Source organism: Mustela putorius, unplaced genomic scaffold (assembly GCF_011764305.1).
Source record: "Mustela putorius furo isolate JIRA1106 unplaced genomic scaffold, ASM1176430v1.1 tig00004039_pilon_pilon_pilon, whole genome shotgun sequence".
Lineage (NCBI taxonomy): Eukaryota > Metazoa > Chordata > Mammalia > Carnivora > Mustelidae > Mustela > Mustela putorius.
In genome coordinates, this window is record NW_025422174.1 from 239,618 (window position 1) to 262,866 (window position 23,249).

Sequence of the window (23,249 nt, forward strand, 5' to 3'; positions counted from 1 at the left end):
TCCTTATGATTTTCTTTTTTTTTTTAAGATTTTATTTATTTATTTGACTGAATGAGAGAGACCACAAGTAGGCTGAGAGACAGGCAAGTAGAGAAGGGGAAGCAGGCTCCCTGCTGAGCAGAGAGCCCCATGCAGGGCTCAATCCCAGGACCCTGAGATCATGACCTGAGCCGAAGGCAAAGGCTTAACCCACTGAGCCACCCAGGTGCCCCTATCCTTATGATTTTTTAATGACATTTTCTTTTCTTGAGTTTTACTATAAGAATACATAATACACACAATATGCAAATTAGGTGTCTGTTTATGTTATCAGTAAGGCTTAGTAATTAGGTTCTTAGAGAGTCAAATACATGGATTTCCAATGGCATGAGGGATCAGTGCCCCTAATCCCAGCATTGTTCAAGGGCCAACCATAGACATACTCCAGTTCCTTCTGTCTTCAAGTGGAACAATGCTGAGGTTTGCATTCTACTGTCTCCCAGAACTCCCAATGAGGTGACTCTGCAGGGATACACGGTGGTGTCTCTTAAATATACTTTCCTTCCCAGCTCACATCCCTCCCCATCTCTTAGGGACACTCTTAAATAAACTTCTTTCACTCAAATTCTTTTTTTTTTAATTTCTTTTTTTTTTTTTTTACATTTTTTAATTTCTTTTCAGAGTAACAGTATTCATTGTTCTTGCACCACACCCAGTGCTCCGTGCAATCCGTGCCCTCCCCAATACCCACTCCCTGGTTCCCCCAACCTCCCACCACCTACCCCTTCAAAACCCTCAGGTTGTTTTTCAGTGTCACTCAAATTATTATCTTGGGTTTACTTCTGGGAGAACTCAAACTTCTGAGAACATAACCTATAAATTATACATATGCAAAAGTAACATATTCAATTTATTAATTCACCATGTTTTTATTTGCTAGAGGTTGGGAATATCAAAAGGAAACCGGTTAAATACATTATGACCCACCCACACAAAGGGACACTATGCAGCTGTATAAAAGAATGAAAAAATGCTTTATGTATCGATATAAAACATCTGAGCTATATTAATGAATAAAGCAAGATGCAGAACAGTATAAATAACATGTTATAATTTGTGTAAAAAGCTTGTATTTGTGTATGTGTTTGCATATGCCTAGAATCTTTGTGAAGGAGACCCCAAAATACACACAACCTTGACAGCCCCTTAGGAGGGACCTGAAAGGCTGTGGGGACCAGAATGAAGGAAAACTTCACCACAAATGCTTGCACATCTTTTGATTTTTTTAACAGATGGGTTTATCTATCCAAAAAATAAAAATAACATTAAAATAGTAAGTAAATGCATAGATAAAGGGAGGTGCACCACTGCTGCTCCTTGGACCTTATATAGCTCAAGTGTGGAATGGGTGGACAGGCTCCTGGTGGCTGACCAGACCCTGACTCCACCATGATTCTTCCAGTGTGGTCTCCACCCAACCGAACAGGCTCCCGCAGCTCTATGTCCTTGCCGATGAAAGGTCTCTCTTCCTGAAGAGAATCTGTTGCATTTCCCTTTATGTTCACCCACAAAAGCTGCCATCACCTCTGTCAGAAGGAAGGTCCAATGGTCCCTTCACCCACATGTAAGGAATCTCAAGCAATTCCCTTCTTCCTGAGAGGTTGTACTGAAAGCACTCATCCCCTTCCAAGAGACATCGGAGTCATGCATACAACTCATGCATATGCTTGTACACACACTTGAACAAACATAGACACACATGAATGGAAGTCCAAGCTGTTCTTTCCTGAATGAGTTGCTACCACCCCACTCCCCTAATACATGAATCTGTCCAACAGCCTGAGGACCTGCACTGTAGGTCTAACCAATGTCTTACTTCTTGCAGGAGAGGCCACTCGATGGGGAAGGAGCTGCTACTGGGCCTGGGCAGCACTGGGACCAGCTTCACTCATCATGTCCTTGTACTGCCGCTTGAAGAAGCCAAGCTGCGGAGGCAGAGACAAAGGGAGTAATGACCAGCAAAGCCAGGGAAGTGGTGAAGGCCATGCAAACCAGGAGGGGGACAGAGATCAGGAGGCACAAAGAAAAATGTGGCAGACTCTAAAGACCTGGGGGAAATGGGGCAGGGAAAGAGAGGCATTAACGCTAGAGACAGGAAAGATAGAAAAGAAATAAAATACAGAAGGAGAAGGGGAAATTCATACCTTTTTTTTAAAATTTTTTATAAACATGTATTTTTATCCCCAGGGGTACAGGTCTGTGAATCACCAGGTTTACACACTTCACAGCACTCACCAAAGCACATACCCTCCCCAATGTCCATAACCCCACCCCCCTCTCCCAAACCCCCTCCCCCCAGCAGCCCTCAGTTTGTTTTGTGAGATTAAGAGTCACTTATGGTTTGTCTCCCTCCCGGTCCCATCTTGTTTCATTGATTCTTCTCCTACCCACTTAAGCCCCCATGTCGCATCACCACTTCCTCAAAATCAATACCTTTATAGTGGTCATTCTATACCAGGGACCATTCTAAGTGTACTACGTATATTGGGTTAATACCCAATTACCTTCACAAAATGGTACTGACACTCATTTTATAGCTGAAGAAACAGACTCTGTGACTTGGTGGGAGTCAAAGCCAGTAACGAGCTGCTGAGTAAGAAGCAGTGCGGGAGAGGGGAGCAGACAGGAAAAGGGAATACCTTGTACAGTCCAGCGGTGATGAGGGCCAGAAGCACGAACCCCCCCACTGAACTGCCCACTATAAGTGGTAAAGGGTTGTGCACTTCAGTTGGCTCCACTTTGGTTTCTGTCTGTGGCAGAGGGAGAGAGGGGTAATGATGAACTTCAGATTTCTAGGGGTTCCCCCGTCAGAACTTGTGCACTCCCTGAACCCAATGACTAGCCCCTCCCTGGACCCTCACTCCTCCTTTTTTTTTAAAGATTTTATTTCTTTATTTGACAGAGAGAGAGAGACGTCACAAGTAAACAGCGCAGCAGGCAGAGAGAGAGGAGGAAGCAGGTTTCTGCCGAGCAGAGAGCCCGATGTGGGGCTCCATCCCAGGACCCTGGGATCATGACCCAAGCCGAAGGCAGAGGCTCAACCCACTGAGCCGCCCGGGCGCCCCCACACTCCTCCTCCCTTGTCTCACTCTATCGCTTTACCTAGAGATTGCCCCAAGCCCAGCCTCCCCTCCTGCCTCCCATAGTCCCTCTGGGTCAGAGGAAAATACCTGAGCCCTCAGAAATGCCTCCTGTCCTGGAAGCATGGCAAACTCCGAATCATTAAACAAGACCTCTGCTGTGCTCACAACCTGAAGGTAGTGTGTTGAAGTCTATGGGAGAGAAAGGATGGACGTTGGACCTGTGGGCCCCCTGGAGTATCGTGTCTGTGCCCAGCTGAGCCTTGGCCCTCACGTACCTTGATATACCAGTCAAATGAGAGGTTGCCTTGGAGGGTGATATTGAGCTTTTCCTGGATGCCAAAGGTCAGGATGTCACACTGGATTCTCTGGCAGACAGCGATGGAACAGTTCTGGGGAGAGAGCAGAGGGCAGGAATGACTAAGCTGGATACAGAAAATATCCATGCACCCAGTCCACACTGTTGGCAGGTGGTACTCAGCACTAATAAAGGAACAGTGCTGAGTCTGCACGTGTCCCTAAAGCTGGGTTAGGGTTATTCTCACCACAACTGGAGTCTTCTTAAGCTCCACCAGGAAATCAGAAAGAGGGGGTTCCCACTCCTTGCTGTGACAAGTGCTGGAAAGGTTCTAAGGAAAGAGAGACACTGTGAGAAGGACAGAAAATGAGGGCTCATGGGTCCACCATCAAGGAGACTGAAATGGCCAAGGTCCAGGAGAGGGTCAAAATGGCTCCAAAATCCAACAACAACCAAAAAAAACCAGAGATTTTAGGAAAGACCAGGGCTGTGGTGGTAGGAGTTGGGTCACTCCTCAAGCCCAGCTAGACTTACCTTGGAAAAGGTGACTTGAGGGTTGTCCCACACAGTGACCTGGTTCAGCTTGGTAGGCACCCAGAAGACCACGCTGATGGGGAGGCTCCTTTGCCCCAAGTTGTTGAACTGCACAGTGGGCGGAGGGCGGTGGATATCAGCACTCTGCCTTTCTGCTCCCACCAGCACCCAGAGTCGGCCTCCCGACTCCTGACACCCCGTACACCTAATAAGGCCTCGCAGTCCCGAGCAGCCTGCCTCCTGATGCTTTCTGGGAGTCAGAAGACGGTAGGGGTTAAACACACATTTGAAAGCCAGACAGGCTGGTACTAAGTAGTGGCTCTTCCACTACTAGCGGTGAGACCATGGCTGTGTTCTGTTACCCTCTCTGAGCCTCATTTGTTCCATCTACGAACTGGAGATAATGACAGTCCCTGATTCAAAGAATCATTGTAATGATAAAATGAGGGGTGTGTGTGTGTGTGTGTGTGTGTGTGTGTGTGTACGCATGCGCACGCAGTCCTGGGTGTGCACAGAATGAAAGTGAGCCTGCAACAGAGCCCAGCACGTAGTAAGCACTGATGCGTGCCTCCCGTCATTATTTCCCATTATCACGCCCCATCCCATTGATTTCCCTCCCTGGCTTCCTTCTCAGCTACCCACCTCATACTTGTGCTCTATAATGCGGCTGGTCTTCTCTGCAGCTGTGAAGCTGAGATATTTAGTGGAGACCTCATGGCTGATGGGAGAAAGAAGAAAGTAAAAGGAGGTGTCAGGACTTTACATGTGTCCTAAGAGGAGGTCTTGGGCTAAGTGTGTTAGGGAATAAACAGACATAAGGGTAAGGCTGCCCTGAGACAGTGCCAGTGGGATGGTGTATAGGGGGCCAGACACGTCAGACACACAGAATGTACTAGCTTGGGCCATGCAGACACATGCACACCCACATGCACAAATACACACCCATGCTCACAGATGCTAGACACACACACACACACACACACGCACACACGCACACACAAATACACAATGGGCCATGTTTGGCCCAGTGGTAAAGGCAGGGCTAAAGCCCTAGAAGCCAGCACCTGGTGACTACCACGAAGACAGTGTATTTCACAGGCAGCTCCAGCTGGAATTCAGTTTTGTTGGTCCTAGTCGTGTTGTTATCACTGAAGGGAAACAGAGAGCTTTCTTGTATATCTATCTTTTTCACGAATTTATAATCTCTGTAAGGGCAGGAACCACACACGTCTTATCCATGCTGTCGCACCAGCAGCACTGAGTACAGAGCCTGTTGCATGGTGGGCGCTCAGCTGGTATTTACTGAACGAATGAGTGAATGAATGAGCTGAAGGGAGAACCAGTGGGGAGAGAGGGCAGTGGTCCACACTGGGGAGGGGTTTGGGACCTCAAAGTGGGGAAGCTGACTCAGCACACCTGGTCACATTGGCCTTGAGGAGTAGTCTGTTTCCCAAGGAAGCATCAGATTCCACGCCAAATGTGATAGTAAAAGTGACCTGGAGTTAGAGAAAAGAGAGACAGTGAAAAGACTAGAAGAAACAACCCAAATGTCTATCAACTAAAGAATGAATAATAAAATGTGGTGCATCGCCCAGCAATTGCACTACTGGGTATTTACCCTAAAGATTCATGTTTGTAACAGCAATGTCCACAATAGCCAAACTATGGAAAGAACCTAGATGTCTATCAACAGATGAATGGATAAAAAAAGATATGGATATATATATATATACGCACACATATATATAGATATATATATATCCATATGTATCCATTCATATATATCTCCATATATATATCTATAGATAGATAGATATTCCAGAAAGATTTCATTTTTTTATTTATTTTCAGCATAACAGTATTCATTATTTTTTCACCACACCCAGTGCTCCATGCAATCCATGCCCTCTATAATACCCACCACCTGGTTCCCCAACCTCCCACCCCCGCCCCTTCAAACTCCTCAGATTGTTTTTCAGAGTCCACAGTCTCTCATGATTCACCTCCCCTTCCAACTTACCCCAACTCCCTTCTCCTCTCTAACTCCCCATGTCCTCCATGATTTCATTTTTTGATGGCTGCATAGTATTCATATATATGTATCTATACATATATGAATAGGTGTATTTACATATATAAATATATTATTCATGTATGTATCTGTATATGTATATATACATATGTATATACATGTATTTACATATATACTCATGTATACATATATACATGTATATTTTAAAAATTAAAGAAAAAAAAGAAAAACAAATCGCTTGGGGAAAAAATGAAATCTTGCCTTTTTCAATGACATGGTTGGAACTAGAGGGTATTATGCTAAGCAAAATAAGTCAATCAGAGAAAGACAATCATCATATGATCTCTCTGATATGAGGAATTTGAGAGGCAGGAGTGGGGGTTCGTGGGGGGAAGGGAGGGAAAAGTGAAACAAGATGGACCAGGAAGGGAGAAAACCTAAAAGATTCTTAATCTCAGGAAACAAACTGAGGGCTGCTGGCAGCGGGGAGGGATAGGGCGGCTGGGTGATGGACACTGGGGAGGGTCTGTGCAATGGTGAGTGCTGTGAATTGTGTAAGACTGCTGATTCACAGACCTGTACCCCTGAAACAAATAATACAGTACATGTTAATTTTTAAAATGTGGTGCATCCATATACACTATGGAGTATTATGCCTCCATCAGGAAGGATGAATACCCAATTTTGTAGCAACATGGACGGGACTGGAAGAGATGATGCTGAGTGAAATAAGTCAAGCAGAGAGAGTCCGTTATCATAGGGTTTCAGTTATTTGTGGAGCATAACAAATAGCATGGAGGACATGGGGAGATGGAGAGGAGAAGGGAGTTGGGGGAAATTGGAAGGGGAGGTGAACCATGAGAGACTATGGACTCTGAAAAACAACCTGAGGGTTTTGAAGGGGTGGGGGGTGGGAGGTTGGGGGAGCCAGGTGGTGGGTATTGGAGAGGGCACGGATTGCACGGAGCACTGGGTGTGGTGCATAAACAATGAATACTGTTACGCTGAAAAGAAATTTTTAAAAATGTGGTGCATCCATATATCAGACTGCTATCCAGCAGTAAAAAGAAATGAAGTATTGATACATGCGGCAAACATGGATGATCCTTGAAAACATGGCCACATACTGTACAAACCCATTTACACGAAATGTCCAGGATAGGTGAATCTAGACGCAGAAAACAAATTACTGGCTGCCTAGAGCTTGGAGAAATGACAGGACTGGAGCTTATGGCTAAGGAGAGCAGGGTATTTTCTTGAGGTAAAAAAAAATTCTAAAATCGATCATGGCGATGAATGTATTAACTCTGTATTAACTAAAAGCCATTGAACTGTGTGCCTGAAATGGGTGAATTCAATTATATCTCAATAAAACTATCTTTCAAAATAAGAGCCAAGAAGAGAGAGAGAAGAATTCAGGAGAAAACAAAAGAGAAAAAGACAGGAGGACAGCAGCCTGACCTCTGAGGAGTTTGGGAAGATGGGGTAGTTTATGCCGCAGCTGCTGTTCTTCAAGCCTTCAGGCCCATTGGTGGAGTCCTCAGACTCACAAATCAGGCGCCAGCGTCTCCATGAGAGCTGCTTCTGGAAGGCAAGGGAGACAGAGGTAGCGATGTCAAGCACCCACTGGAGAGACAGGGAGAATAAAGTCAAACAGAGCCTGACAAGGATTTGGTTACCTGGGCCAACGACACCCTCCGATAGGACAAGCCAGGTGGGTAGAAGATGGTGACCTGAGTTCTGTAGGAGTCCTCACCCTGGTTTCTCACAGTCAGTGTCACGTTGACGTCTCGGAGACCACCCACCACCAGGGCATCCAGGCTGTGGGAAGAATAAGCCAGGCCATGAGATGCTGAGGGCTTCCATGTGGCAAGTCTGCCCTGGTGGGAAGGAGGCACAGATGCTTGGAGAGAGAAGACAGGGGATGGGGCAGCCACACAAACACCTCTGAAGCAGCTGCTCTGTGCCAGGCTCCCTTACAGGCCTGGAGAAGAACAAAGCACCAGGTTGTGGTGCAGATTTGCAGGTAGCAGTGAGGAAAAGAAACTCACCCCATAAAAGTGAAGGTGATGCTGAGGTCATCATGGCAGATGCCGTCACTGCCACAATTCTGCTCAAAGGGAAACTACCAAAAAAAAAAGAGAGAGAGAGAGAGAGAATATGATGGAAGGAAAGAATGAAATGATGTGAAATGAAACAATAAAACCAATTATTGAAATAAAATTACGTGAAATGAAATAAAATGTGCTTCAGTGATCTTGGCCTCTGGTCCCTTCCATGCTCCTGCAGGACCACAAGTTGAGGACTCACCAAAGCTGTGAAGTGTCTCTGAGCATCCACAGCCAGCAATGGCTGGAGGTTCTTGAATGAGGGCAAAGGCTTCCCCACCAGAGAGAAGTTGAAGTGCAGGATGATGGGGGTCACTGAGTCCTCTACACAATACTGAGAGATAACAGGGGTTTAAGAGTCTGCCTTCCTCAGCTTCCCAAGCCCACCCCATGCTTGAAGGACCCAGAAGTGTGGCCATCTCTTGCTCACCACTAACAGTAGCTTTAGGCTTTCACATTCTTGATTCAGCGTCAAAATCCTTGTCTGTCTGCGTGTGCTGTTCTTTGTCTCATCAAAGACAACTCGGGGATGTGGGAGACTTGGGTCCAGAGCCAGGTCATATGTAACGATGCTCTGGATCTCTCCTGAGGGGGGCAGGGCAGCATGGTGGTGAGGAGGCCAGCTTTGGAGTCAAACAAGCATGTGTTTGAGGTTCATATCTATTGCTCTCCAACCATATATGACCTCTTTGAATCTCCATTCCTTATTTTTAATTTGAGAATAATAATTGTACCTTCTTCATGGTGAAAATTAAATGAAATAGTGTCCATAAAGCATTTAGCACAATGCCTGCTACATAGCAAGTGCTCAATAAATGGCAGTTATTCTGTTACATCCTAAAATATTAAGTATATTTTCCTGGAAACTCTCAACTTTTTTCTTTACTTTGGTCTTCAGAAGTTTGTGCTTTGGTATGGTACAATCTATAATGTCTTATACATCGGTATCATATACTATGGTATGGTTTCCTGTATATTTATCCTTCTTTGATTTGGCAGAGAATCTTGATGTCTTTCATAGTTTTAGAAAATGTGTTACCACTATTTTGTTGCTTCTTATTCTCTCTCTTTCTTCTGTTTGGAATTCCAATTATATATTTATTAAATTTTCACTGTGTTCCATATGCCTTGTGATTTCTCTCGGTATTTTTCATCCTTTTTTCTCTCCATGTGTTAATTGAAATATTTTCAGTTGATTTATTTTCCAGTTCACCAATTCTCTATACTGCTTCTAACCTATTAAATGTATTTATTGAGCTCTTAATTTCAGTCTCTGTATTTTTCAGTGCTATATTTCCATTTTAATCTATTTTATGAATTCCAGGTCTTTTCTAAACTTCACCACTTCCTCTTTTTTCTTGAAGATAGTCACTGTAGTTATTTTTAAATTCCTAATAACTAATTCCTGAATCACCTATCAGTCTATTTCTATTATCTACTGTTTCTCTTGGTTGCTGGTCTGAATAGACATTGTTCCAATAGAAAGACCAAGTTGCTTACCAATCTCTCTCTCACATTTCTGTCTCCTCAGCACTGGAGAGTTCAACTTCTACTCAACTCCTTAGCTGCTATCTTCTACTGAGTTTCTTAGAGTCCTGACCTAGACATACATGGCTTAAGAATTCAGCCAATGACTTGAGAGGAATTCATACTGCACTTCTATGCAATTCTCTACTCTCCAACATTTTGCTCTCAGTGTCTTGCCATGCTGGCTGCCCGAAACTGACTGCTATCTCCTCAGCCCTGTAAGATTACTGCTAGAAACCTAATTTTATTTCCTTCCCATTTCTCCCTAGTACCACCGTTACAATTCCTCCATACCAAGCACAGTGCTACTTTTTCAGAATAGAGATAAAGAGAAAGTCAAGTCAGTTGTGAAAAAATGCATGTTTGAATGTTTTGTGAATTTGTGTCTAGCTTCATCAACCCAAACTCCCATTTAAATGAGTCATCTCTTGAGCTTGAAAAAAATCCTGGTTAGTTCACAGGTGTGGGGCCATTGCTTCTCTGGAGAACTGAGAGAGTAAGGGAGTACTGCATACTCACTTTTTGGTGGGGTTTGCTGGGGCTCTCCACCCAGCCAGAGAAGTGCCTTGTCACTCCAGCCAAGCTTATAAAAGCCTGCCAAAACCTGTCTGGAAGTTTGCTCTAAACTGACAGAAGGCTGGGAGGACTGGAGTGGTCCACCCATCAATGTCTCTAGTCATTTAACCCTTTCAGACTTACCTACCCAGCCTCACCTGCTCTTAGTCGGTCCCGTGTGTTCTTGCGAACATGGAGGCAAACTCTGACCTCTCCAGCAGTCTGGCCTTTCTCCACCTTTTCATGACATTCAAACACATTTCTTGCCACTTCCTTGGGTGTGAACTCCATGGTCACCTCAAGACGCAGCACAGGCTGGGATCTATAGGGACACCAGAGGGCCATCAGGGGCCTTCAGGCAATAAAGCCATTTCTTAAAGAGAAGATATTGGGTGTGCTCTAAAAGAAGTTCTCACCTGAGCAGCATCACATGGCCCTGGGCCCCTATAGCCAGGTCTACCAGTCCATCCATTGTGAGGTCCTGGCCCCCACTTAGTGACTGACCAAAATACTGGAGCCTGGGGGAGACCTGGGAGCCTTGAATCCTCTGAGGGTAGAAAGGGGGAGAGAAAGGGAGTGGGAAAGAATAGGAAAGTGTGTGATTCAATTGCCCAGAGTGACCCCAGGACGTATTGTCTGGGCTCCACTTTGGTCACATCTCCTACAGCTTCTCAAGGAAATTAAGGAATTATTCAGCTTTAGACCACAGCCTTGAGATGACAACCAAAATTTCTATCAATTACCCAGGTTTTCCAAGAAAAACAAAGTTTTACAGGAAAGACATGACACAGCATGCTATTTGACTAAGCTGAATCTTTTCACATAGTCAGGATAATGCAAACACTGAATACTGATCTTACCAAAATTCTCATCTAAGGAGTGGAGCAAGAGGGCAAAAGGTCAGAGGTGGCAAGCTTTCTGAAAGCAAGGTCAGTCTTCACCTCCCACAATGGGAAGTCAATGTTAAAACAATAATGAAGCAGCAACAAAATCATGTCATTGAAAATTAGGGAGAATCACTGAAAGAGCTGCAAGAAGTTTCAGGAGAAGAGAAAATAAAGAGGAAGTTACTGTGTGAGTGTGGTGATTGTTATTTTTCATAATGATACTTTAAGAATAATTTTCACTCTTTAATCTATGTGCAACATTAAAGAGGGCGTGTGATGAGCACTGGGTGGAAGGTGCAACTGATGAATCATTGAACTAGCGATGAAGTATATGTCAACTAACTAAATTTAAATTTTAAAAAAACACTCTACAAATAACAGCCAAATAAATTTAAAGGAAATTTTAAAAGTGATTTTTGTCATGCATTTAATACCACTGAATTGCACACCTGAAAAGTGGTTAAGATGGTAAATTTTATGTCATGTATATTTTACCTCAGTTTTTTAAAAAGTGATTTTCTCAACTGAATCGAAGGATGAGGAAGGATGAGTTCCTGGGAATGTGCCAAATCTTAGTCTAGACGGTGCTTACGCAACTTCACGGACACGTAAAAACTCATCACTTAAGATGGGTGTGTTTACTGGATGCACATTATGCCTCGAAGTTTTTTGAGAAAAATTTATGGTATTCTATTGGGAGGAAGTTTTGTTTTGTAATTAAGCATAATGTAAAATTAAGTAGCTGGGAAGGCCACAGCATGCTTACTTATCCTAACACTAACCACCCTCCTCCCTAACCATAGAAAAAAAGCGAGACAAAACACAAACAGTGGAACAGGATAGGATAAGTAGAACAGCAGAAAAGGACAGAATGATCTTTTTTTGAAGATAAAGTAAAACTAGAGCCTTCATACCCCAGATACACAGAGAAGCAGCAGGTGTGAGTGAAAAAAGGCCTAATTATAAGAGTCACACAATGGTGGAAAGAGGCTCCATGATGCAGAGAGAAGAAAGGCAGTGGTTCTTAGCCCTGGCAGCAACTAACAAACACCTTTAAAATACTAGAGTGGGTTTAGCATGTAAGTGATGAATCACTGAATTCTATTCCTGAGACCAATATTGCACTATATGTTAACTAACTATAATTTAAATAAAATTTTAAAGACCCAATAAAATAATAAAGATATAAAACTTTTAATAAATAAATAAAATGCTGGAGCCTACATGGTATATACTATTCTATTTATATGAAGTTCTAGAATGAGTAAAACTAATCTATGGTGGAAAATAATCAGAACAGTGGTTTCCTTTCTAATAGAGCCGTGTCAGAAACTGACTGGATAGTGGCAGGAGAGAACTTCCTGGAGTGGTAATTATGTTCTATATCTTGATAGGAATGTGGGTTACACAGATGTATGCATTTGTCAAAATCATTGAATGGCAAAGGATTTGTGCATCTCCTATCTATAAATGTTATCTTAAAAACAACAGTCAGTAAATATTGAATTCTAATTACTGATATTCTGACTAGATATATTTAACTAGAATATCCAACTAGATATTCTAAGTAGTGAATTCTAGTTAAGTACTTAAGTAGTTAAGGGCATTGTAACTTACTTGGAAATGCATTAAAAAACAGGATAGACTCATGGATGGATAGAAATAGAGTGAATCAAAGAATGGAGTTGAGGGAAATTGGAAGGGGAGGTGAACCAGGAGAGACTGTGGACTCTGAAAAACAATCTGAGCACTGGGTGTTGTGCAAAAATAATGAATACTGTTATGCTGAAAATAAAAAATAAATTTAAAAAAAACAATCTGAGGGGTTTTGAAGGGGCGGGGGGTGGGAGGTCGGGGTACCAGGTGGTGGGTATTGTGGAGGGCACGGATTGCATGGAGCACTGGGTGTGGGGAAAAAATAATGATACTGTTATGCTGAAAATAAAATGAAAAAAAAAATAAATAAAAACAGAAAACAGAAAAAAAAGAAATTTTAAAAAATGGATGTGTGATAACATAAGTGGTCAATGTTAACTGTAGATTCTAGGTTGTAAATATATGGGTGTTCGTTATACAGTTCCTTCAACTTTGCTGTAAATTTGAAAATTTTCTAAATAAGATGCTGGAAATTTCTATTGATAGCTGGGGCACCAACTCCAGACTAATTAAATTAGAACCCATACTAGCAGGGCCTAAGCATCTGTGTTTTTTTAAATCCTTCAGGTTATTTCATTATGTTGACAAGATTGAACCTCTGGCATGAGAGATCTGGCAGGTGCTATGGAGGGACTGGAAGGAAAAACACTTAAGAAAAATGTGAAGCTGGAAAAAAGCCAGAGACCCAAGGGTGGAAGCGCAGTGGGTGTGATGGTGGTGACGGGAAGGAACCAGACTGTGGGAGTCCCTCTACATAGTGGACTCCATCTAGCAGGTAACAGGGAGGTATTTCAGAGAGGAAACCAGTTGTGGCAACCAAAATTTCAAGTGGCCAACTACCAAGATGGGCTACATAATTTGCAGGATCCAGTACCAAAAATAAATAAATAAATAAAAGTGCAGAACACCTTGTTCAAAAATTAATAACATCAAGAAAGCAAGAGCAGCATTAAACTAAGAGCAAGATCCTTCTTACTTTCAGTACTAAAACTAGGACAGATCTGAGCAAAACAGGACTATTGGTCTCCCTACCAAGATTGACTGAGATTCAGAAGAAAACAATGCCTACATCCCAACACTTCCAGCTGGTCAGGTACAACCTCTGAGCTTTAATCTCCTCATCTAATCTATAAAGTGGGAGTGGTGATGTCCCATGCGCCTCCTATAGTTGTGGCAAGAATTTCCATAAAATGTGTTATTACTTTTAAAGTTTCTGAATAGTAGTATTGGGAGAATTGATCTGGCAGCCATGGGGATGCTGAATGAGAAAGGAACAGATCAACAAAGAGGCTACTGACATGATGGGGACAGTGACCCGACCTTACCTGGCTATGGGACAGACTGATGCCCAGTCCTGAGGTTCCATGAAAGACGTAGACAGCACCCTCGTTCTCCTGCTCTCCTGGGGCCCCGATGGCCACGTCCGTCAGCTTGTCCCCATTCACATCCCCCAGCACCGTCATGGCTGCCCCAAAGCGGCCCCAGGGATGGCCCAGCTCCCCGCGGAGAATAGCCCCACACTGCCACTTAGCCCTCTGTTGAATAAAAAGAATGTCAAGTCCCAACCCAGGCAACTCCTCAACTCCACACCCAGGTCACACCCAGCCCAGGCTCCAGGAGCCACTTACCCCCCGAGGCAAGGGGCACACAGACACCTGGCCTCCCCTTGTCTGCTCATAGTAATGGGGGGCCCCGATGAGGACCAGGTCCGAGTTGCCATCTTTGTCAATATCCACAGAGCAGAGGGAGGACCCAAAGTAGGAGCCAATCTGAAAGAGATGAGCCCAGGATCACATCTCTTGCCACCAAAATCAATGTGTGAGTGTTTTCTCCCTGTGAGGGAAAAATCATACCAGCTAGGGAAAGGACTTAGAAGCAGATGTTATTTTCTTTATGATTCAAATTCTCATTTGAATGCACTGCCAGCTAGAGGAAAATATTAGAGAGGTGATGCGAAGAGGCTGAGTATTGACCAACAATGGTGTGCCAGGGAGATGATTAGTACAGCAAGGAAGAAGTTGAATTGGAAACTACACAGAAAAGCCTAGGAGAGAATACAGAATATCTTCAATGTTGACCGTCTGGCTAATAAGGAATCAACTGGCTTAAGTTAAAAATAACTTCCTGCAGGAATTTTTTTTGCATGGTATTGAGCAGTATTGTCTATCTTTTAAAATAATTTTTAAAGTATGTTTCCAAAAAACAAAAATATGTTCAATCTGTAGAATTTACCCACAAGACTCATCCATTTAGTCATTCATTCGTTCACTCATTTGTTCATTCATTTACGAAGTTTTGCTCTTTGCTGAGCATGAGACTGAGTCGTGGAAACACAGTGCTTTCCAGGGCTCTCCATGGAGCAGGAGACAAACAGGGAGATGTATTTAGCAATTTCAAAGTGGGGCAAGTTCCAGGAAGGAAAAGTGCCAGAGATGTCAAGACATGAGTCAATACAATCTGATTTCTGCACCACACACCATTGATGAAGGCCTCACTCATTGCCCAATAAAGGCATTTAAAGCTTTCACCTAAAGTCAGTAGGATTTTTTTGTCTTTAAGGTCAAGTTGATTAGGGAGTAATTTATATACAATAAAATTCAGCCTCTTTAGTACAGTTTTTTAAGTCTTGACAAATGCATGAAGTAATGTAACCACCACCAATGATCAAGATACAAGTTTCATCACTCCCAAAATATTCCATGTTCTAATGTAAACAACCTCTCTCTCCAACACCAACCCTGGCAACCACTGATCTGCTTTCTGTCCCTAAAGTTATTCCTTTTCCAAAATGTTGTATGAATGGAATTGTATGTAGCCTTTCATGTCTGGCTCCTTTTCACCCAGAGTAATGCATTTAGGATTCAGTCAGGTTGTTACATATATAAGTAGTCCATTCCTTTTTATTTCCAATATTTCTGATATTCCATTATATGGATGTACCACAGTTTGTTTATTCATTCCCCAGTTGAGTGACACTTGGACTGTTTCTCGTTTTTAGCAATTATGAATAGAGCCACTGGAAGCATTCACATACAGGTTTTCATGTGAACATCTGTTATTGTTTTTCCTAAGTAAATACCTCAAAGTGAGATTGCCAGTATGGTAACAGCATATTAAACTTTGTAAGACACTGACAAATTGTTTCCGAAGTAGGCATGCCATTTTTCATTCAGGCAGAAATGTATGAGGATTTTAGTTGTTGCACATCCTTGCCACGACTTGATATTGCCAGTTTACTACCTTCTGTTAATCATTCTCATAGCTATGTGATAGTATCTAATAGTCATTCTAATTTGCCTTTTTGTAATGATTAATGACATGGAGGATGTTTTCATGTGCTTACTTGCCATCTCTGTATCTTCTTTGGTGAAGTGTCTGTTAAAATATTTAGCTTACTGGGATGCCTGGGTGGCTCAGTCAGTTAAGCGTCTGCCTTCCGCTCAGATCATGATCCCAGGGTCCTGGGATCAAGCTCCACGTCAGGTTCCTTGCTCCGTGGGGAGCCTGCTTCTCCCCCTTCCCTTTCTGCTTCCCCTGCTTGTGCTCTCTCTTACTCTCTGACGAATAAATAAAATCTTTAAAAAAATATTTAGCTTGTGCTCACTTTGGCAGCACATATACTAAAAAAAAAAAAAAAAAAAAAAAAAAAACTTAGCTTTCTTCTTAATTGGATTGTTTAATTTCTTAGTGTTGAGTTTTTGAGAATCTTTTATATATTCTGGATATAAGTCTTTTGTCAGCTACATAATTTAAAAAAGAAGGAAAATTGGCAAATATTTTCTCCCAATCTGTAGCTTATCTGTTCATTCTCTTAAATGTATCTTTCTTTTTTTTAATTATGTTATGTTAGTCACCATAAAATGAATCATAAATTTTGATGCAGTGTTCCGAGATTCATTGTTTATGTACAACACCCAGTGCTCCATGCAATACGTGCCCTCCATAACACCCACCACCAGGTTCACCCAACCCCCATTCCCCTCCCCCTCTAAATTGCTCAGTTTGTTTCTCAGAGTCCACAGTCTCTCGTGCCTTGTCTTCCCCTCCAATTTCCCCCAATTCACTTTTCCTTTCCTTCTCCTAATATCCTCCATGTCATTCCTTATGCTCCACAAGTGAAACCGTATGATAATTGACTCTCTCTGTTTGACTTATTTCACTCAGCATAATCTCCAGCCCCATTCATGCTGATAGAAAAGTTGGGTGTTTGTCCTTTCTGATGGAGGTGTAATATCCCATTGTATATATGGACCACATCTTTATCCTTTTGTCTATTGAAGGGCATCTTCACTCTTTCCACAGTTTGGCGACCGTGGCCATTACTGCTATGAACATTGGGGTACAGATGGCCCTTCTTTTCTCAACATCTGTATCTTTGAGGTAAATACCCAGTAGTGCAATTGCAGGGTTATAGGGTAGCTCTATTTTGAATTTCTTAAGGAATCTCCACACTGTTTTCTTTTTTGTTGTTGTTGTTGCTCTAATTTTACAATTTATTATTTTGAATTATATACTCAGTGCAATTAGCAAGACAGCTATTTTACATCTCTGTGTTTAGATTTTTTTAATTTTTAATTAATTAATTAATTAATTTTCAGAAAAACAGTATTCATTATTTTTTCACCACACCCAGTGCTCCATGCAATCCGTGCCCTCTATAATACCCACCACCTGGTACCCCAACCCCCCACCCCCCACCACTTCAAACCCCTCAGATTGTTTCCACACTGTTTTCTGAAGTGCTGCATCAACTTGCATTCCCACCAACAGTGTAAGAGGGTTCCCCTTTCTCCACATCCTCTCCAACACATGTTGTTTCCTTCATTGTTTATCTTTGCCATTCTAACTGGTGTCAGGTGGTATCTCAATGTGGTTTTGATTTGATTTTCCCTGATGGCTAATGATGAAAATTTTTTCATGTATCTCCTAGCTATTTGTATGTCTTCACTGGACAGCTATGTATGGAAGAATGAAACTCGACCATTCTCTTACACCATAAACAAAGTAACTCAAAATGAATGAAAGACTTCAACATGAGACAGGAATCCATCAAAATCCTAGAGGAGAACATAGGCAGTAACCTCTTCGACATCAGCCACAGCAACTTCAAGACATGTCTCCATAAGGGGAATCCTCTTACACTGTTGGTGGGAATGCAAGTTGGTGCAGCCACTTTGGAAAACAGTGTGGAGATTCCTCAAAAATTTAAAAATAGAGCTACCCTATGACCCTGCAATTGCACTACTGGGTATTTACCCCAAAGATACAGATGTAGTGAAAAGAAGGGCCATCTGTACCCCAATGTTCATAGCATCACTGGCCACAATCGCCAAACTGTGGAAAGAGTGAAGATGCCCTTCAACAGACGAATGGATAAAGAAGATGTGGTCCATATATACAATGGAATATTACGGAGCCATCAGAAAGGATGAATACCCACCCAACTTTTGTATCAACGTGGATGGGACTGGAGATTATTCTGAGTGAAATCAGTCTAGCAAAGACAGTCAATTATCCTATGGTTTCACTTGCAGAGCATAAGGAATAACATGGAGAACATTAGGAAAAGGAAAGGAAAAGTGAATTGGGGGAAATCGGAGGGGAGACAAAGCATGAGAGACTGTGGACTCTGAGAGACAAACTGAGGGCTTTGGGAGAGAGAGGGTGGAGGACGGGTGAGCCTGTGCTGGGTGTTATGGAGGGCGCGGATCACATGGAGCACTGGGGGTGGTGCATAAACAGTGAATCTTTGTTCACACTGAACACTGAAAAATTAAAATAAAATTTTAAAAAATTTAAAAAGAGTCATTTGTGGTTTATCTCCCTCTGGTTTCATCTTATTTTATTTTATTTTATATTCTTTTCCTTTTTTGTTCTGTTCTTTTTCATCCTTTCTTTATGAAAGTGAATATTCTTGTTTTATTTCCAATTTTAGGGGGTAAAAGTTCTATTTTTTAGTGTGATGTTAGCTGGACTTTTTTAAGGTTTTGTTTATTTATTAATTAGAGAGAGAGAGAGAGCATGAGTAGATGGGGGGGCAGAGGGAGAGGGAGGACCAGACTCTCTGCTCAGCAGAGAAACTAACCCCTGAAACTAATAATACACTCTATGTTAATTAATTGATTTTAAATTTTTTTAAATCCAGAAAAGTGGAAAAAGATCACTGCCAAATCTAAGTTTACAAAAATTAATGTGATTCCTCCTAAGAGGTTTATAGCTTTATTTCTTGCCTTTGGGTTTTTATCTATTTTGAGTTAATTTTTGTATATCATGAGGCAGGGGATATCCAAATGTCCAGAACCATTTGTTGAAAGATTACTTTTCCCCATTAAATGAACTTGGTACCTTTGTCAAAAATCAATTGATTGCAGACATATAGATTTATTTCGGGACTGTCAGTTCCATTCCATTGATCTGTAGGCCTATCCTTTTGCTGGTACCACACCATCTTAATTACTGTAGATCGGCAGTAAGTTTTGAAATTGGAAATTCTTCTCTTTCAAGATTATTTTGGCTATTCTGTGCCCTTTGCATGTCCATATGAATTTTAGAATCAGCTTGCCCATTTCTCAGCACTACTGAACAAGCCTTGCATTCCTGGATAAACCACATTTGATCATGATGTATTATCCTTTTTATAAGTACTATTTGTATAGACTTAAAATTTTATTAAATATTGCTCTGTAGTCAACAAAGAGTTTTAAACTGCAGATTGATATAAACAGTTTCTCATTTGGAAAGGTCACCCTCCCTCTATGGATTAGAGGGAGACAACACGAGCCTATGAGAGACCAGCAAGGCTACAGCTAGGTCCACAGGAAACATGATGATGGCCTGGACCAGGCTGATTTCAGTAGAAATGGAGGGAGTGGATAGATCTGAGATTGATCTTTTTCTTGCCCTTGCTCCCAGTGTGTTCACCCACACCCCCCAACCCCAACATGCACACCCTGAGCTCTCTCTTGCTCTCTCCCTTCTTCGGTGCTTTATTTCCCCATTCTTCACTTCTCTAGTTCCTCCCCTGAACTATCACTTTCTCCAGGAAACCTTCCCCAATACTCCTGTGTGGACGCCCCTCCCATTTGCTCTCATAACACCCAGACTGTCCCAGTTTAAGTATTTATCACCGCTGACTAGAATTTGCATGTGTAATACCTGTGTGTGGTGAAAGAGTTCACTAGCTATCCTTCTCCATGTGATCTCGGACTACACACACAGAACAGAGAAGTAGCATCACACCCACAGTCGGCTTCCTGGAATTCCCTACACATTCTCCCCCACCCCACCCCTTGTATGTGTCAGGCACTTATGCCATCAACAGTCAACTTGTGTGGATAAAACCTATGAAAAGACCATTTGAAGAATTTGAGTAATCGCAAAGAATTATGAAAAACAGACTAAATTGGTTTCATCCACATATGATGCATTAATTACCGGTGAACCAGTGATGAAAATTAAAGGAATACACACAGAACTACAGACACAGCGTCATGAGCACAGTACTATTTCAGGAATTTGCAAGGATAATTGGAACTAGAAATTTTTGCCTCTCATACCACATAAGATACTCCACATAAGATGAAATCACACTGCTTTTGCAGGAGTGATACTCAAAAATTCAAACCCCTAGGGCTGCTCAGGCACTGAGCAGGGGCTTAGCTGGAGTATGTCTGAACTCCTCCTCTGAGGTGACCTGTCTGACCCCATAGTTGCTGGATCATGGGGAAGTTCAAAGAGTATTAGGGAAGTGCTCTGCACTTACCTGGCTGCCCTTGATAACACCACTGCTCTCCCAGGTACCAGCACTCTCTCTGAACATCACCACCAGGCCAGTGTGCTGATATCGAGGTGCACCAAGAACCAGGTTTTGTACCCTGCTCCTCAAGATGACTTCAGCAGCATAACCTGAAGATGGTGATCTGGAGAAGGTAAGTGTTTCCTTCACAGACCCTGCTCCCTCTGAGAGACCTATCCCTTAAGTAGGGGCAATGCAGTAGCCCCATGCTTAGTAGGTTGGGATAACTGGACCCTGCACTATATTCCCCTTTCTTAACATAATTAAATTGAAATTTTGAAATTTCTGTCCTTACAGTTATTCCAAGGGTCCAAAAAGAGCCAATGATATATATGTTAATTGAATTAGGCCATATCCTGACCCCTTCTTAAAGTTACCCTGCCCTTTCCACTTACCCAAGTAAGCATCATTCATGTCTGAATCTACCCTGGTTGTGTTGATGAAGGTAAATTTATCCTCTGACACATGGAGAAAGGCTCCACCAGCCCAGTCAAAGCTTCCCACAGCACCTAGCAAGAGACCATTCTGGGAAACAGGGTAGAACAAGATTGAGCAGCCTGCAACTTCAGTTCAATCTTTATCAAAATTCCAATAGCATTTTTCACAGAAATAGAACAAACAATACTAAAATTTTTGGAACCACAAAAGACCCCAAATATCCAAAGCAATTTGGTGCAGCAACTGTGGACAACATAATGGAGGTTCCTCAAAAATTTTTAAATAGAATTACCAAATTATCCAACAATCCTACTTCTGAGTATTTATCCAAAGGAAATGAAAACCCTAAATCAAGAGATACCCCACGTTCATGAAGCATTATTTACAATAGCCAAGACACAGGGACCCCTGGGTAGTTCATTCAGTTGGGCATTCAACTCTTGATTTCAGCTCAGGTCATGGTCTTGAGGTTGTGGGACTGAGACCCACGTTTGGCTCCATGCTCAGCATGGAATTCACTTGAGATTCTCTCCGTCTGCTCTGCCCCTCCCCCTCCCCCCACTCACACTCACTCACTCTCTCTTTCAAAATAAAATCTTGAAAAAAATAATTTAAAAAAACAATAGCCAAGGATGTGGAGAAAGGGGAACCCTCTTACACTGTTGGTGGGAATGCAAGTTGGTGCAGCCACTTTGGAAAACAGTGTGGAGATTCCTCAAAAATTTAAAAATAGAGCTACCCTATGGCCCTGCAATTGCACTACTGGGTATTTACCCCAAAGACACAGATGTAGTGAAAAGAAGGGCCATCTGTACCACAATGTTCATAGCATCAATGGCCACAATCGCCAAACTGTGGAAAGAGTGAAGATGCTCTTCAACAGATGAATGGATAAAGAAGATATGGTCCATATATACAATGGAACAATACTCAGCCATCAGAAAGGATGAATACCCAATTTTTGTTGCAACACAGACGGGACTGGAGATTATGCTGAGTGAAATAAGTCAAGCAGAGAGAGTCAATTGTCATATGGTTTCACTTGTGAAGCATAAGGAATAACATGGAGGATATTAGGAGAAGAAAAGGAAAAGTGAATTGGGGGAAATTAGAGGGGGAGACAAGGCATGAGAGACTGTGGACTCTGAGAAACAAACTGACAGTTTTGGAAGGGAGGGGAATGGGGGGATGGGTGAGACTGGTGGTGGGTGTTAAGGAGGGCATGTATTGCATGGAGCACTGGGTGTGGTGCATAACAATGAATCTTGGAACACTGAAAAAATTTAAAAATTAAAAATTTAAAAATACCCAAGATATGGAAATAATCTAACTATCCATCAAGGCATGAATAAAGAAAATGTGATATATAATACAGTGGAATATTATTTGACCATAAAAAAGAAAATCCTGCCATTTGTGACAACACATATGTGCCCACCTTGAAGGCATTATGCTATGAAAAATAAGTCAGAGAGAGACAAGTAGGGTATGATCTCCCTTATATGTGGAATCTAAAGACAAAACAAAACTCAATTATATAGATGCAGAGAACAGATTGGGGGTTGCAAAAGGCAATGAGTTGGGAGGGTAGGCAAAATGGGTGATGGTGGTCAAAAGGTACAAATTTCCAGTTATTAAATAAATAAATGCAGGGATGCAATATAAAGCATAGTGAGTATAGTTAGCTAAATTGTAATGTATATTTGAAATTGCTAAGAAAATAAATCTTATTACCAAGAACCAGTCCCAAATGGAGGCTATAAAAATTAGAGTGAATGAGACAGAAGAACAACTCAGTGATATAAAAGATAAGATGACAAAAAATAAGGAAACTGAAAAGAAGAGAGAAAGAGGGCACCTGGGTAGGTAGTTAAGCATCTGCCTTCAGCTCACATCATGATCTCAGAGTCCTGGGATCAATTCCCACATCAGGCTCCCTCAGGGAGCCTGCTTCTCCCTCTGCCTGCTGCTCCCCTTGCTTGTACTCTCACTCTCTCTCTGTCTGTCAAATAAATAAAATCTTCTAAAAAGAGAGAAAGAAAACTACTGAACAATAAAGGCATACTTAAATAGAACTCAGCCGTTCCATAAAGTGAAGTAACAGCTTGATAGTAGGGATCCCAGAAGATGAGGAGCAAGGGAGAGGGACAGAAGGCTTATTTGAACAAATTATAGCTGTGAACCTAATCTGAAGGGAAGGAAACAGGCATTCAAGTCCAAAAAGTCCATAAAAATAGGCCAACACATCAGCATATGATAATGAATTTTTCAAATTTCAGAGATAAACAGAAAATCCTGAA

At 42.1% G+C, this 23,249-nt stretch overlaps 1 protein-coding gene across 6 annotated transcripts in view; it reads right to left on the bottom strand.

Annotated features, from left to right (window-relative positions):
- Positions 1-309: 309 nt before the first annotated feature.
- ITGAM (integrin subunit alpha M) overlaps positions 310-23,249 on the bottom strand; it is a 44,280-nt gene continuing 21,340 nt past the window's right edge. For 3 of the 6 annotated variants that reach the window (XM_045072501.1, XM_045072500.1, XM_045072497.1), the window contains 20 exons: positions 20,907-21,036; positions 20,479-20,621; positions 14,345-14,485; positions 14,042-14,251; positions 10,590-10,720; positions 10,332-10,495; positions 8,522-8,676; positions 8,294-8,425; positions 8,035-8,108; positions 7,663-7,804; positions 7,445-7,567; positions 5,368-5,447; positions 5,016-5,099; positions 4,594-4,669; positions 3,952-4,059; positions 3,665-3,748; positions 3,398-3,511; positions 3,210-3,311; positions 2,679-2,789; positions 884-1,964 (listed from right to left, as the gene is read on the bottom strand). In XM_045072501.1, coding sequence (XP_044928436.1) covers positions 1,893-1,964; positions 2,679-2,789; positions 3,210-3,311; positions 3,398-3,511; positions 3,665-3,748; positions 3,952-4,059; positions 4,594-4,669; positions 5,016-5,099; positions 5,368-5,447; positions 7,445-7,567; positions 7,663-7,804; positions 8,035-8,108; positions 8,294-8,425; positions 8,522-8,676; positions 10,332-10,495; positions 10,590-10,720; positions 14,042-14,251; positions 14,345-14,485; positions 20,479-20,621; positions 20,907-21,036 — 2,376 coding nt within the window. In that variant the 3' untranslated portion in view covers positions 884-1,892. Of the gene's footprint in view, positions 502-727; positions 853-883; positions 1,965-2,678; positions 2,790-3,209; positions 3,312-3,397; positions 3,512-3,664; positions 3,749-3,951; positions 4,060-4,593; positions 4,670-5,015; positions 5,100-5,367; positions 5,448-7,444; positions 7,568-7,662; positions 7,805-8,034; positions 8,109-8,293; positions 8,426-8,521; positions 8,677-10,331; positions 10,496-10,589; positions 10,721-14,041; positions 14,252-14,344; positions 14,486-20,478; positions 20,622-20,906; positions 21,037-23,249 lie in introns of those variants that run through there. The other 3 variants (XR_006604477.1, XM_045072499.1, XM_045072498.1) reach the window with 3 other exon arrangements.